The sequence below is a fragment of the Bidens hawaiensis genome, unplaced genomic scaffold (genome assembly GCF_021521415.1).
Source record: "Bidens hawaiensis isolate Kalapana, Puna unplaced genomic scaffold, B.hawaiensis_p1.1 tig00007048_1, whole genome shotgun sequence".
Classification (NCBI taxonomy): domain Eukaryota; kingdom Viridiplantae; phylum Streptophyta; class Magnoliopsida; order Asterales; family Asteraceae; genus Bidens; species Bidens hawaiensis.
In genome coordinates this window covers 369,084-383,189 of record NW_027491484.1, presented here as the reverse complement: position 1 = coordinate 383,189, position 14,106 = coordinate 369,084, and the positions used below count along the sequence as shown (strand labels likewise).

Sequence of the window (14,106 nt, the reverse complement as noted above, 5' to 3'; positions counted from 1 at the left end):
GCGATTTCTTAGAAGTAGTCGAAAGAATGGTTGTTTAATTACTTGATAGAGAAAAGTAAAAAAGGTGATAAGAAAGGAACCTTCATAAAAGTTAATAATGCGTGCATTATTTCTTCTTTTACCAGCTTGTGACACGTTATGGGACCCTAACTTGTTGAATGGAAAGAGGCGTAAATAAGTTGCAAAACATTTATATTTTAATTCAAATGTATTGACTTAACACCCAGTCTTCGTTTTCACAGCATTTGTCTTCCAATTACTTAAGTATACATATATAAATGCACTTGATGATAAGGTCCCAAAAATATTTATAGATCTACACAACATGTTGCTCATAATTCTATGTGTTGGGTGGCTCCCGTTCAGTTTTGCAGCCCTAGACACGACTTGTCTTTCCGCCGATGAAGGTTTGTAAATTGTAATACATCATATTCATCATGACAAGGCGTTGAGGATTGCTTATTAAAGATGTTTGTCTGCTTAAGATCTTATCTATAAAGTTGTTTAAAGTTTTTCTTTGTAGAAAACTGTTTATTTTATGTGTGCCGTGTGCGTAGGCAATGATTTGGTTAAGAAAACTGCTTATCTGTTATCAAAATGCAATAAAAAAAGTAGTTTTAGTAAGCAATCCCAAACACCATTGAAGTAGTGGATATGATGATTCTTGTTCTGTTGTATTTAATTTTTCTTTTTTCAGGTGGTGCGTTGAATGAGATTGAAAGAAAGATGGGTAGAGATTGGGATTTCCAAGGGCGTTTGTGTTGTGATTGGATTGGTTCTTCTAATGTCTCATATGATAATAGCATCAGTTGCGACTGTAGTCAACCAAACAACACAATATGTCGCGTTACCAGCATGTAATTTTCTCTTCCCAATCACTCTTAACCGAGTTATACATAGTGTTGGCCCAAACTTGATGATCTTTGATTAATGAATTGATAAAGATAACAGATGAACAAAAAGATATGAACAACACACTTTGATTCAAACTCTAACTTGGATTGAATGATTTAAATGTTCTAATTGTTGTCCTATTTATAGATTACATGAACCAATTATAAATTGACACTTGTACATGGAAGTTACATACTTCCATATTGACACATCTAGATCCTAGACTTTACATACTTGTTTAAGTATAACTTAAACATACTTTTAACTAATTACACTACGACCCGTGTACTTCTTGATGACGAGTGATTAATACTACATTCACCCCCTTAATCACGACCATCTTCATCAAGATCTAATTACAGCAACGTCGGTTCCTCGTCTTCATCCTGGACCAAGTTTGCCTATCTCTTCCTTCCAAGTTTGGACATTCACTCCTGTAATGTCCAAGTTCATTACACTTGTAACACCTTATATGGCTCTTATCTTGTTGCACTCCACTATCACCTCGACTTGTCCCTGACATCTGACCTTTCCCTCGTCTATGTCCAAAGTCCTCTTGATTCGAGTTTCTACAACCGTAATGCTCACACTTCTGGTGTTTACCCTTCCATTTTTCGTTTGCTCCACTGAATAGTAACTTCCTATACACATCTTCCTCCTCAATTTTCTTCTCTGTGCATTCCTCGAAAGCCTTTAATCTCCCAACCGCTTCTTGAAATGGCATAGTGATGTGGCCTCAAGTGTAGAAGACCGGGCCATGATGTTTCTGGAGGCCTAAGATCGCGCTTCAAAAGGGGCTGCACGATAATGGGCTTAACGTGGGTTACGGGCCTCCGTTTCAGGCGTGCTACCAGTCAAAACGACCGTTGGAACGTGAGCCACGTTGTGGTAACCAGCCATAGGCGGGTTATCCTGTTTATTTTCCGATATAAGCCTTCTAGATTCCCTTTTAAGGCATTTTTATGTTTTCGTTTACTTTTCGGGTTTTGTTTTGGGCTGTTGTTGGGCATATGGTTGTTTGTTTCGGCCCAAGCCTATTTTGGATTCTCTATTAATATTCTATGAATGTTTGTGATTGATCATTAATCGGAGTAGAATAAAATTACTTTGTCTTTTCAAATTCTTGACTTTTTGGTCGAATTTGGGGTTTGGGAAGGATCTTCACAGGTATTCCGAGAATCAACGTGATTAACCTTCATTCTCTATTAGTACGCTGCATCACATATTGTTAAGATCAACAAACTATTCAATTGATGCCACAATTTGAACAAACTTTTCTGTACATAACCCAAAAGTTTTCGAACCAATCTTTTCTCATTCATCGTATGCCCAAGAGTGCTTCCTTGTGTTGCAATTCGACTGATCTTTCCTACATAGACATCAAGTGAATCACCAATATTCATCTTCAGATATTCAAACTCCAACTCGAGTGTCTCAATACGTGCCTCCTTAACCCTATCAACTCCAACATGTCGAACATTTAATGTTTCCCAAATTTCTTCCGCTGAAGTAAGATTAGCAATTTGCAATACCAAATTTTCAGCAATTGCTTGGTATAGTAATGCAATTGTCGTGTTATTCTTTTTCTCATCGACTTCAGTCCCTGCTTTTGGTTCAACCGCTTCCCTTATACCATGGACATTAAAGAGCCCTTTAATTTTTACCGCCCAAATAGTATAATTTGTCTCGTTAAGGATCGGGCACCGGAAAGTCATTGATGTTCCTCCATCCTTTATTGGCCCAAACTTGATGATATTTGATTAATGAATTAATAAAGATAATAGATGAACAAGAAGATATGAATAAAACACTTGGATTCAAACTCTAACTTGGATTGAATGATATAAACGTTCTGACTGTTGTCCTATTTATAGATTAACCATTCATAAATTGACACCTGTACATCGAAGTTACATACTTCTATATCGACACATCTAGACCCTAGACTTTACATACTTGTTTAAGTATAACTTAAACATACTTTTAACTAATTACACTACGACCGTTGTACTTCTTGATGACAAGTGATTATTACTACACAGAGGATATTAGAAAATGGTTATTGATCAGATTATGTAGCTGTAGATATAATATTTTAGCTCACGTTGTGTATATAAGAATTAGCGATACTTAGCGTAAAGAGACATGCATTCTAGCTAGTGACAAGATGCACATCTCTCTAACTAAATGTTCAAGGATTTAAATCGTACAAAGTGTCAGTTATGCGTGGTTAGTAGAAGTAAATAAGAGTTCTTAAGAGAAAAATAAAATGCTATTCGGGTTAAATAATATTTATTTTTAAGTTATAAATAATATTCATCTAATTCAAAATCATTATAATTACAAATAGTTAAGTTTGTCAAACATCATTTAAAGTATTGTTAATAGAATTCTGAATGATGCAGAAGCCTTAAAGGACAAAACCTACCAGGCACTCTCCCACCAGAGTTCGTCAATCTTCGTTACCTCCAAAATCTGTATGCTTTCTGCCCCTATATATGTTTGATCTGTTGTTTGTTAAATTGATTTTCATTGTCTGTATGTTTGTTTGTATTTACAGAGATTTAACTCGCAACTATCTCAGTGGCACCATCCCTCCACAATGGGGTTCCATGGAGCGAATCGTAAACATGTAATCTAACATACTATAATATATCCATTTTGGACCTTAAAGTACTACATACATTTCACATCAAAAAACTTATTTTCAGTTCTCTTATCGCGAATCGGTTGAACGGATCAATCCCAAGGGAACTCGGAAACATCAGCACCTTGAGATCTTTGTAAATTTCTTTTAGTCTCTTATCTCATCAAAATTACTATCGTTTTGAACTTATTTAATTGTTATTTAGAGTGGTTGAGGACAATTTGATGTATGGACCAATTCCTGCTGAACTTGGGAATCTTACAAGCATTGAGAGATTGTAAGAATTTTGTTACATTTGCTTTCTGTATTTTATTATGTGATGACTATATACAACTATTTCATTTTCGGTTGTAGATTACTGAACGCCAACCTTTTCACGGGGGAATTGCCTGCATCATTTGCAAAACTGACCAATATGAAGGAGTTGTGAGTTCAAGTGTTCAACTACCTTTTTGGATATGACTATTCTTTGATCATTATATTGCTAGAAGTAGTTGTATATTTTTTATTTTTGTTTCTTGCGCAGTCGAATTGGTGGCAACAACTTGTCCGGGAAGATCCCGGATTTCATTGGACAATGGACAAATCTCACAAGCTTGTGAGACATTTTCTTATATTTTCTATTATCATGTATTGGCTATGTACTCCACCTAAATTTAAATAAACTTTCTGAATAACAGACGGATTCAGGCCAGTGGATTGGAGGGGCCAATACCTTCTAGCATTACTCTCTTGCGAAACCTGACAGACTTGTGAGTAATTTCTCTTATATAGTCTAAATTTTGGTTGCAACTTTGGTAAAAAAATAAAAATAAAAAATGTGCTGACTGAGTCAAGAGATGCAGGAGAATCAGTGACTTAAGAGGACCAGACGCCCCTTGTCCACCCTTTAGTAATGCAACGCTTTTCAAGAACTTGTAAGTTGAATTGCGTCTTTTAATTGTCGGTTACTAGTTTTTTTAATGTATTCTGAACTCAATCTTGCAAGGATCTTGAGGAGTTGCAATTTAATCGGCGAGTTACCACTTCCGGAAACTCTTTTCCCGCAAGAACTGAAAGTCTTGTTAGTATTATTGACCTTTTTCTCTGTTTTTTACTTTATACATGAAATTTATTTTCCATTTGATGGAATCGATCAACAAATATCAACACGTACAAAATAAACATAATCTTGAAGAATATGTGGAAGAACACCTGTATATACTATCAATTGAATGTAATATGATATTACAAATGATTCCACACTTGACATCGTTCTCGACTACCATATATATACATACAGAACTGACGTAATGTTAAACGAAGCGTTTCTTAAGATGTTAATGGTGTTAACATAACTGCTAGCACTGTTCAACTTATAATAACATAATAGATACGATAATAATAGCTTAGTTTTAACTATTTCTAATACCATTGACATAAACACAAACATATCTCCTCTGTTGTACTGAAAATCCTGTACAGCTCTGTTAGGAAAAGAATATTAGATAATTTTTGTTGTTCACAGAGACTTCAGCTTTAACAAGCTTAACGGATCCATTCCTGAAAGGTTCTCTGATCTACGTGAAACAGACTACATGTACGTTCTCATTCTATCGTATTGCTATTTCCATACTATTCGTTCTAATGTATCGTTATCTACGTGCATCTTACTGAAATGTATTATTAATTGCCAGCTATCTTACTGGAAACTCACTATCTGGAAGTGTGCCTGATTGGATGCTCGAGTCAGGATCAGGGCAAAATATGTAAGTTTATATAATGCAAACCATGTGCAGGTATAATAAGTAAAGGCTCATACTTGGATCTTTTGATTTCAAAAATTGAACTCGTGACATTTCCCCCTTGTTTGATTGTAGAATATACCAACAACTAATGTTGTGATTTTCTTGCAGTGATTTGTCATTTAATAATTTTACATATAACAACCAACCCTTTTGTCAAGAGAGGCAGACGTAAGATCAACCCCGTCTTTCTTTAAGGTGTTTCTTTTTAAACATGCTAAATCTTGAGGTTTCTATTATTTTATTGCAGAAACTTGTTTGCTTCGTCTTCAGAATATATTATTTCGTAAGTTTATTTGTATAAAGATTTCACGGCGTTCATTACTATGTCACTTACTGTTATTTTTGTAATTTTTTACCAATTACTAGTAACAAGGTCTCATGCTCATGGGGTAGAGAATGCCAAAAACGTAAGATTAATTTGCATATAACTTCGCATATGTTAATCAAATTTTATAACGTATGGCTGTGTTTTTGTTGGGTTAGCTTCGTACTCGCTATATATCGATTGTGGCGGAGAGGGACTACAAGTTGGAGAAGATTCTTATGAAAGTGACATAGGACAAGGTGGTCCTTCGCATTTTTCTTCAACCAACGAATGGGGATTTAGCAATACTGGTAACTTTTTGGATGACAGTATCTATGACAGTTATACTATAACTGCAAGCAATACTTCTAGACTCTTGATGGACAGCCCTCGATTGTACATGAATGCACGAGTCTCAGCTTTATCTTTGACATATTATGGATTTTGTTTGCAAAGTGGAAGCTACGATGTAAGTCTTCACTTTTCCGAGATTACTTTTACTCACGATGAAACATATAGCAGCCTAGGGAGGCGTGTATTTGATATCTACATTCAAGTGAGTTCTCACATATGAATATTGTGCAAAGAGTAAATGTGTTTTGAACCTAAGTATTTAATGGTTGGTACTATGCCAGGGTGTGCGGAGGGAGACAGATTTTGATATTAGTGGCAGAGCAGGTGGGGCTATGAGACCAATTGTGATGACTTACCCCGTAAATGTTACAAACGGTTTGGAAATTCGTCTCTATTGGGCTGGAAAAGGAACAACCAATATACCGGGTCGAGGAGTATATGGTCCTCTTATTTCAGCTATTTCTGTGAAACCAAGTAAGCTATTATTTACTTCCAACGTGTGTTGTGATTGATATTGTGTTTCATGATTTGGAGTTGACTATATTAGTGGTGACAATGATTGTAGTCTGCCAGAATGTTTAAGATCTTTTTCGCTGGTGTTATGACTTTCTGTTTAGGTGTTGACATGAGTTGGAGCCTTCGTGATCATAGTGGTACATGACATGTATATGTTTGCACATATTCAATCCTTAGGAATCGAATTATTTGTAGGCGTTATGTCATCATCTTCATTTGAGGTGTATTTTCGGTTAGGCCACCGAATTGAAGAAATGTATCCCGAATTACCACAGACAGTTTTCATAAAATAAACCACTACTAGAAAACAAGTTATTTTCTCACAAACACTTCCTACAAATTTCTTACGACAAGTAGTTCCAACATATTTCCAACAAAAAAATAAGCTCCAACTTTGCTACAATATTATCTAATAAACATTATGATAAGTCAAACTAGTTATTGTAGGAAAGTTGTATGAACTTTACTACCACATGTTTTTGTAGCAATTCTGTAAGAAAAGGTGTTGGAAAATGGTTGAAAACGATTTTCAAGCATTTGTTTTTCCAACAACTTTTTTGTTGGATAACTATTTGAAACTGGAGTTTTCCAACAAATTTCCTACAATTCATTTTAGAAAAACATCTCTTTTTCTAGTAGTGAACCCAAGTAACACGAGAATAATCATCAACAAAGCTAACAAAGTACCTAAACTCCAACGGGGTGCGAATAATTATTTAGCTCTAGGACATTAGGATGAACCAACGCCCTGCTTTCGGTGCGCACATATAATGTATATATGTGTGAACCCTTGGGTGGACAAAAGTAAAATTGCACTAATTTTGACGTTATTTTACTAATCACGTGAAAATAACGTTAAAAGTGGCGGAAGGTTAATCAGGCATCATGTGGTGTTGATAGCCGAAAGACAAGGGCACATGCACCAATCAGCCGGTGTCCCGATGATTGAGTGTTATGTGTCTTATGTCCAAGGCTTGATTCAAAACTACTATCGAGCCGGGGGTCTCACCGGAAGCAGCCTCTCTATCCCTAGGTAAGGCTGTCTACATCTTACCCTCCTCAGACCCTACCATAGCATTGCTATTGGTGGGATATACTGAGTACGATGATGATGATGACATTAGCATGAACCAACTCCAACGGGATGCAACTTATTATTAACTCTAGGACTTACAGGAACAAGTTGATGTTTGGCTACTTGACATGAGCCACACTATAAAGACGATAAATGATAGAATTAGGAACACAATTTCTTTAGCTAGGAATACCATGTAGTTTTCTATATCTTTCATAACACTAACCTTTTAGCATTTCTAAAAGAAACTTTGCTATTTCTTTTTCTTGTACCACTGTTGACTATTGTTTCTTTTAAACGCTTAATTATTCATTCAGATTTCCCGGTCCCGAATGATGGAAATGGTATGTCTGGAGGCACTGTGGCTGGAATTGTGGTTGGAATAGTTTGCTTAATTATCATATTTCTTGGAGTCTTATGGTGGCGGGGTTATTTAGGACGCAGAGATACCATGGAACTAGGTATATGCATGTAAAACCTGTACTATGGAACTACCGACTACTCCCGTTAATTTTATTTATTTTTACATTCTCTCAATTAATTTATGATTCTACAGAGCTGAATGGTTTAGACCTTAACACTGGTTCCTTTACATTGAAGCAAATCAAAGCTGCAACAAACAATTTTGACGTTGCTAATAAGATTGGAGAAGGCGGTTTTGGCCCTGTTTATAAGGTAATCTAGTTCTTAATTTCTCAATCAGATAATATTAAACATGTTTTTACTTATGTTGGAAAATATTGTCTTTATATAAATTTAGGGAGTATTGCCAGATGGCACCTTAATAGCAGTAAAACAGCTTTCTTCCAAATCAAAACAAGGAAATAGAGAGTTCTTGAATGAATTAGGCATGATATCGGCTTTGCAACACCCGCATCTTGTGAAGCTTCATGGATGTTGTATTGAAGGAAACCAGTTGTTGCTTGCATATGAATACATGGAAAACAACAGTCTTGCTCGTGCTTTATTTGGTAATGATATCCTTTCGGTCAGTTTGAACCGTTGACTTTAGAGATAAACATAACTGATTCACTTATTACTTTATACTTTGTGGATTGCAGGGCCTAAAGAATGGCGGTTGGAACTTGATTGGCCAACAAGATACAGGATATGTATCGGCATAGCGAAAGGTCTTGCGTTTCTACATGAAGAATCAAGATTAAAGATTGTGCATAGAGACATTAAAGCAACTAATGTGCTTCTTGATAAGAATTTAAATGCCAAGATTTCTGATTTTGGTTTGGCCAAGCTTGATGAAGAGGATAACACCCATATAAGCACCCGTGTTGCTGGAACTTAGTGAGTGGTTAATTGTTTACAAAACATTATCATATCTAATTATCCATTTGTTACTGAAGCTTATATTTTCGTTACAAATTTCAGTGGATATATGGCTCCAGAATATGCACTGCGTGGTTACCTCACAGATAAAGCAGATGTTTATAGCTTTGGAATTGTTCTGTTAGAGATCGTGAGCGGGAAGGGTAACATTGCTGACAGGGCAAAGGAGAATCAGTTTGTTCTTCTTGATCGGGTAACTAACTTAAACCTATTACTAACAAAATTGATGGGCCTGGTGGGTCGGGCTGATCCTTTTGACGCCTTTTTATCCATTTCGAGCGAAAAATTAATATGATTTGAAAGACAATAATCTTAAACTAATAAGCGGTTTGTTTTAATAAAGACATTAAGAAGTTTTATGTATTTGAAATCACTTTGGGTAACTTTCAAACCGCGTTTAGTAAATAAAACACAATTATGACATGAAAATAACCATGTGTACGGTTGTCCTTATTTAACTCAATAAATAACAAGTCGTGTTTGGGTTGACTTATTTAATACTATAGTTAAAAAGTTTGGCATGCTAACCCGTTTAATAAACGGATCATGTTTGGGTTGACATGTTTAACATGTATACCTAAACATGTCGGCCCGCTAACCACTTCAGACGTATAATTGACAGGCGGTGTTTGAGTTGACATGTTTAACACGTATAATTAAACAGGATGACCCCGCTAACCTGTTTAGGCGTTTAGTAAGCAAGCCATGTTTGGGATGATATGCTTAGCATTTATAAATTGGTACCACTTGTTAGCGTTGACCCATTTATGACAACCCACCAACCGATTAGCACGTTTACAACTTTGTCGCTAGATAAATGGGTCATGTTAGGAAAGATGTTTTTGACCCAAACAAATATATGTTCATGGGTTGAACATTTAAGCCCGTACATAAACTTTAATATTGCATTTGTTCATCTTGTTTCTTTATTCTAGGCCATATCTTTGAAAACCACGGGTAATTTGTTGGAGTTAGTTGACCCGAAACTGGATTCCAAATACGACACCCAAGAGATGATGGTTGTTATAAATCTATCTCTAGCGTGCACTGCAATCTCTCCAGCCGACAGGCCAGCCATGTCTTCAGTGGTTAGAATCCTCGAAAGAAGAATATTTCCTCAAGAATTTGCTTTTGAACAAACCCGCTCCATGACGGATATAGATCGTGACAAAATGATGAAGCAACTTGAGATTACAAACGAGAGCCATGTCGAGGAAATGTCAATCCCGTACACTGATTCGTCTACATCCGCTGTGGATTTGTACCGGGGAGGCGGTTTTAGTGAATATTTGCAAAACAGATCCAGTGATACGAATAAGTTGTTGTCTTAATAGAAGGATAAATAATAGTACCGTATACCATAAGCTTTTTTATTCTATTTTTTACATAAGGTGTCTTGGATCACAAGTATATTATTTTTTTTTGTTTTTATGGTTCCTGTAATATTATGGTAATTCAGATTTATTTATTTTAAGACCAAAAGCAAATCCTATACGGTTCAATTACCATAGTTTAGAGCCTCCGAAGGTTGATTGTTCTATACATGTACATAGTTGGTATAAATTATTGTACCAATATTACACAACATACTCTAATATTCACCTAAACAATATGATCAATTAAGTATTTGAGAATGGCAAATCAATTCGATTTTGGATTGATACTTGGGTCCCGGACTTGTTAATTTCAAATCGTGGTAGTAAAAAACAGCCTGATTGCGTATTGTTACACTGTGTTAGGCCGAAACCTCAGTGGCGAGGCTTAGACGAAAAAATGTAGGGGGTGTGGGTGGGTGAGGGTGGAGAGACAGGGCGGGACGGAGCCAACCCGGGCCACAATAAAGGTTTGTCCGTGACTACAGTATAAAGTCGTCCGATCATTGCTAAGACAGGACGCGTGGGGAATATAAACATGGTCATTCGGTTGGGATAAATGGCTTCCATTAAAGGTCAACATACTTGATTGACGGGCAGAGTTGAACCGGATACCAATGTTGGTGGCTCTCAGTATAAGAAGAATAACTTTGTCATCACTTGTCGTTTGTGCGGGGAGGCCGTCAATCGATGGATCATTTATTCACGGGTTGTTACTTAGGTGTCAAATGTAATATGGCAACATGTAAGTACTTGAAGTGGAATTCATCCAATCTTTGCGTTTTTCTTAGTTAGGGGTCTTATGACGCTTGAAAAAAACACATGCCTATAACGAAATAAAAAATCGGATGATAACTATTATGAAAACACCAAAGAAACGATGAAATTGACGTAATCGATAGCTTTATTATCAATGGCGATTACAAGTACGAAACATAAACAAAAGGAATTATCAAATAGAAAAAGTAATCTAAACTATTCTAATTGGGGTATATATTTGAGCCCTAACCCCCCAAATCATCAAGAAACCGTTCTTAACAAACTCCTAGAGAGATTAGGCACAAGTAGTCCCTATACTTCTGTCCGCTTATCACTTTATACCTAAAGTATTATATATCAAGTTATCAGCTTATAACATCTTTGATAACTTGACATTTTTGACCCTTCAACTATTATTGACTGAGTTGACTAACACCAATTTTAACCTTACCATAACAATTCTCCACCTAAAGTCATAATTGTTTTTAACCAAGCCCCAACTTATTACAATACTCCAATTTAGGCCCCAGAAGAGTTTTGGTAAACATATCTGTAGGATTTTCATCTGTTTTCACCTGCAACACCTTAACCTCTTTATTATTGAACACTTCTCTAATAAAGTGCAATTTGACATTTATGTGTTTTCTCATGGAACATACTATTCTTTGACAAGTGAACAGCCCCCTGATTGTCACAAAACACCATTGTATCATCCAATTTAACACCCAAATCTGATACAAACCCCTCTAACCAAATAGCTTATTTAACCCCTTGTGTTAAAGAAATATATTCTAATTCAGTAGTTGATAATGCAACAACTTTCTACAACTGAGCTTTCTATCTAACAATATTGCCAAACACTTGAAATGCATAACTAGATATAGATCTTCCTCTATCCAGATCTTTAGCAAAGTCTGAATCAACATAGCCAATTACCAAATTACCCTTGTCTTTAGATGTTTGTTTAAACACTATACCAAGATCTTTGGTACCTTTTAGGTACCTAAAAATCCGGGACTTCTTCCTGGATTGGCCATGTATCTACTCATTGCCTATATCCGGTCCGGTACACACCATAAGATACATTAAACTACCAACATCATTTCCATATGGTATTCTTTCCATATTAGTTCTTTCTACTTAATCTTCTGGAGAATCATTGGTTGAAAGTTTGAAATGTGCAGCAGTGGGAGTTGTTACAATTTTCACATTATCATCTGACATCCCATAGTTAACCAGAACCTTTTGCACATAAAAATTTGTGATAGTTTTAACACTTTCAAACTTCTATTCCTTTGAATCTCCATACCCAAGATCTTCTTGGCATCCCTTAATTCTTTCATATGAAATTCCTTCATAAGAATTTCTTTAGTAGCTTTAATCTCTTTATTATCTTTACAAGCCACCAACATGTCATCTACATACAAGAGAAAATAGACAAAATTACCCTTGCAGTATTCCCTATGATATACACAACTATCATAGGAACTTCTCTTGAACCCATTACTTATCATACACTCATCAAATCTCTTGTACCATTGTCTTGGGGACTGCTTAAGTCTATATAGAGATTTGTTCAATAAACAAGACTTTTCCTCATTATCCACCACCTCATACCCTATTGGTTTCTTTATATAGATCCTTTCTTCCAAACTTCCATGAAGAAAAGCTGTTTTGACATCTAACTGTTCTAGTTCAAAATCTAAGGAAGCAGTTAAAGAGAGAATTACCCTTATTGAAGAATGCTTTATTACATGTGAGAAAATCTCACTGTAGTCCACACCAGCCCTCCGTGTAAACCCCTTGGCCGTAAGTCTTGCTTTATACCTTGGTTCTTCTCCAGGTTTCAATCCTTCTTTTACTTTGTATATCCATTTGCAAGACACAAACTTTTGATCTTTAGGCTTCTCCACCAGTTCCCAGGTACCATTCTTGTATAATGAATCCATCTCTTCATTCATGGCAGCATACCATTTATCTTTATCTCTTGAACTGATAGCCTCATTGTATGACAAAGGTTCAAAAATACTTTCATGCTCAGCAGCCATAAAGGCTACTGCAGATACGTCTTCGGTATCTCTAAACCTCAAGGGAGGTATAATAGTTCTTCTAGTCCTATTTCTGGCTAAACTAGGACTATTTCCAACAATACCAGAACTACCCCTTGTTTGATTTTCATCAGTATTCTTTAAGGCTTCCTCCACCTCAATCTGAACTCCTTGATTGACAGAAATACCCTCAAATGTACTTTCATCCCTACACATCACATCTTTATAAACCATGTCTTCATTAAATTTGACATCCCTACTTACTATAATCCTTTGACCATTCCCTTCCAATCTCAACAACCTATAACCCTTCACACCATCTGGGTAACCTAAAAATATACACTTCAGTGCTCTAGGAACTAGTTTCCATTGGCTTATATGTGCATAAGCTAGTGATCCAAAAACTCTAAGATTACTATATTCTTGCTTATGACCAGACCAAGCTTCCATAGGTGTCATCATGTCCAGGGCTGCTGATGGTGACCTGTTGATCAAATATGCTGCAATAGTCATTATCTTAGCCAAAAAAAACTTTTTGGCAAATCAAAACTTACTAGTACATCTCATTTTTTCACCAGTAGTTCTATTCATTCTCTCAACCAAACCATTTTGCTGAGGAGTTCCTGACATTGTTAAATGCCTAGCTACCCCACTTGACTTACACAACTGGTCAAACTCCTTATTACAAAACTCTAAACCATTATCAGAGTTAAGGTTCTTAAGCTTCTTTTCTATTTATGTCTCTACCAATGTTTTCCATTTTTTAAACTTCTCTAAGGCATCATTCTTATTCTTAAGTATGTAAACCCAAACCCTTCTAGAATAGTCATGTATGATTGATAGATAGTATCTTGCACCACCCAATGAGTCATGTCTTGCAGGACCCCACAGATCAGAGTGAATATAATCTAATATTCCCCTTGTAGTATGTTTACCCCTATTAAAACTAACCCTTTTATTTTTCCCTAACACACAACTTTCACAAAAACTGATGTCACAACTTCTTAG

General features: G+C 36.0%; 1 protein-coding gene across 1 annotated transcript; it reads left to right on the top strand.

The window, feature by feature from the left end:
* The first annotated feature begins 312 nt into the window (after positions 1 to 312).
* LOC143634387 (putative LRR receptor-like serine/threonine-protein kinase At1g53420) lies at positions 313 to 10,249 on the top strand. The gene is made up of 21 exons (XM_077102486.1): positions 313 to 407; positions 698 to 857; positions 3,300 to 3,371; positions 3,455 to 3,526; positions 3,606 to 3,677; positions 3,747 to 3,818; positions 3,896 to 3,967; positions 4,068 to 4,139; positions 4,222 to 4,293; positions 5,049 to 5,120; positions 5,218 to 5,289; positions 5,576 to 5,611; positions 5,695 to 5,735; positions 5,812 to 6,188; positions 6,268 to 6,460; positions 7,895 to 8,038; positions 8,134 to 8,252; positions 8,338 to 8,548; positions 8,639 to 8,876; positions 8,961 to 9,111; positions 9,854 to 10,249. The coding sequence occupies exons 1-21, from the start codon at positions 326 to 328 to the stop codon at positions 10,247 to 10,249; spliced, it is 2,796 nt and encodes a 931-aa protein (XP_076958601.1). The 5' UTR covers positions 313 to 325.
* Positions 10,250 to 14,106: the final 3,857 nt, after the last annotated feature.

What these genes read in the sequence shown, in the direction of transcription:
- LOC143634387 (XM_077102486.1), top strand. Translation starts at nt 326, where the DNA reads ATGTTGCTCATAATTCTATGTGTTGGGTGGCTCCCGTTCAGTTTTGCA. An exon ending in ATGGAGCGAATCGTAAACAT is followed by an intron (nt 3,527 to 3,605) that starts GTAATCTAACAT and finishes ACTTATTTTCAG; the next exon opens with TTCTCTTATCGCGAATCGGT. An exon ending in TCTTGCTCGTGCTTTATTTG is followed by an intron (nt 8,549 to 8,638) that starts GTAATGATATCC and finishes TGTGGATTGCAG; the next exon opens with GGCCTAAAGAATGGCGGTTG.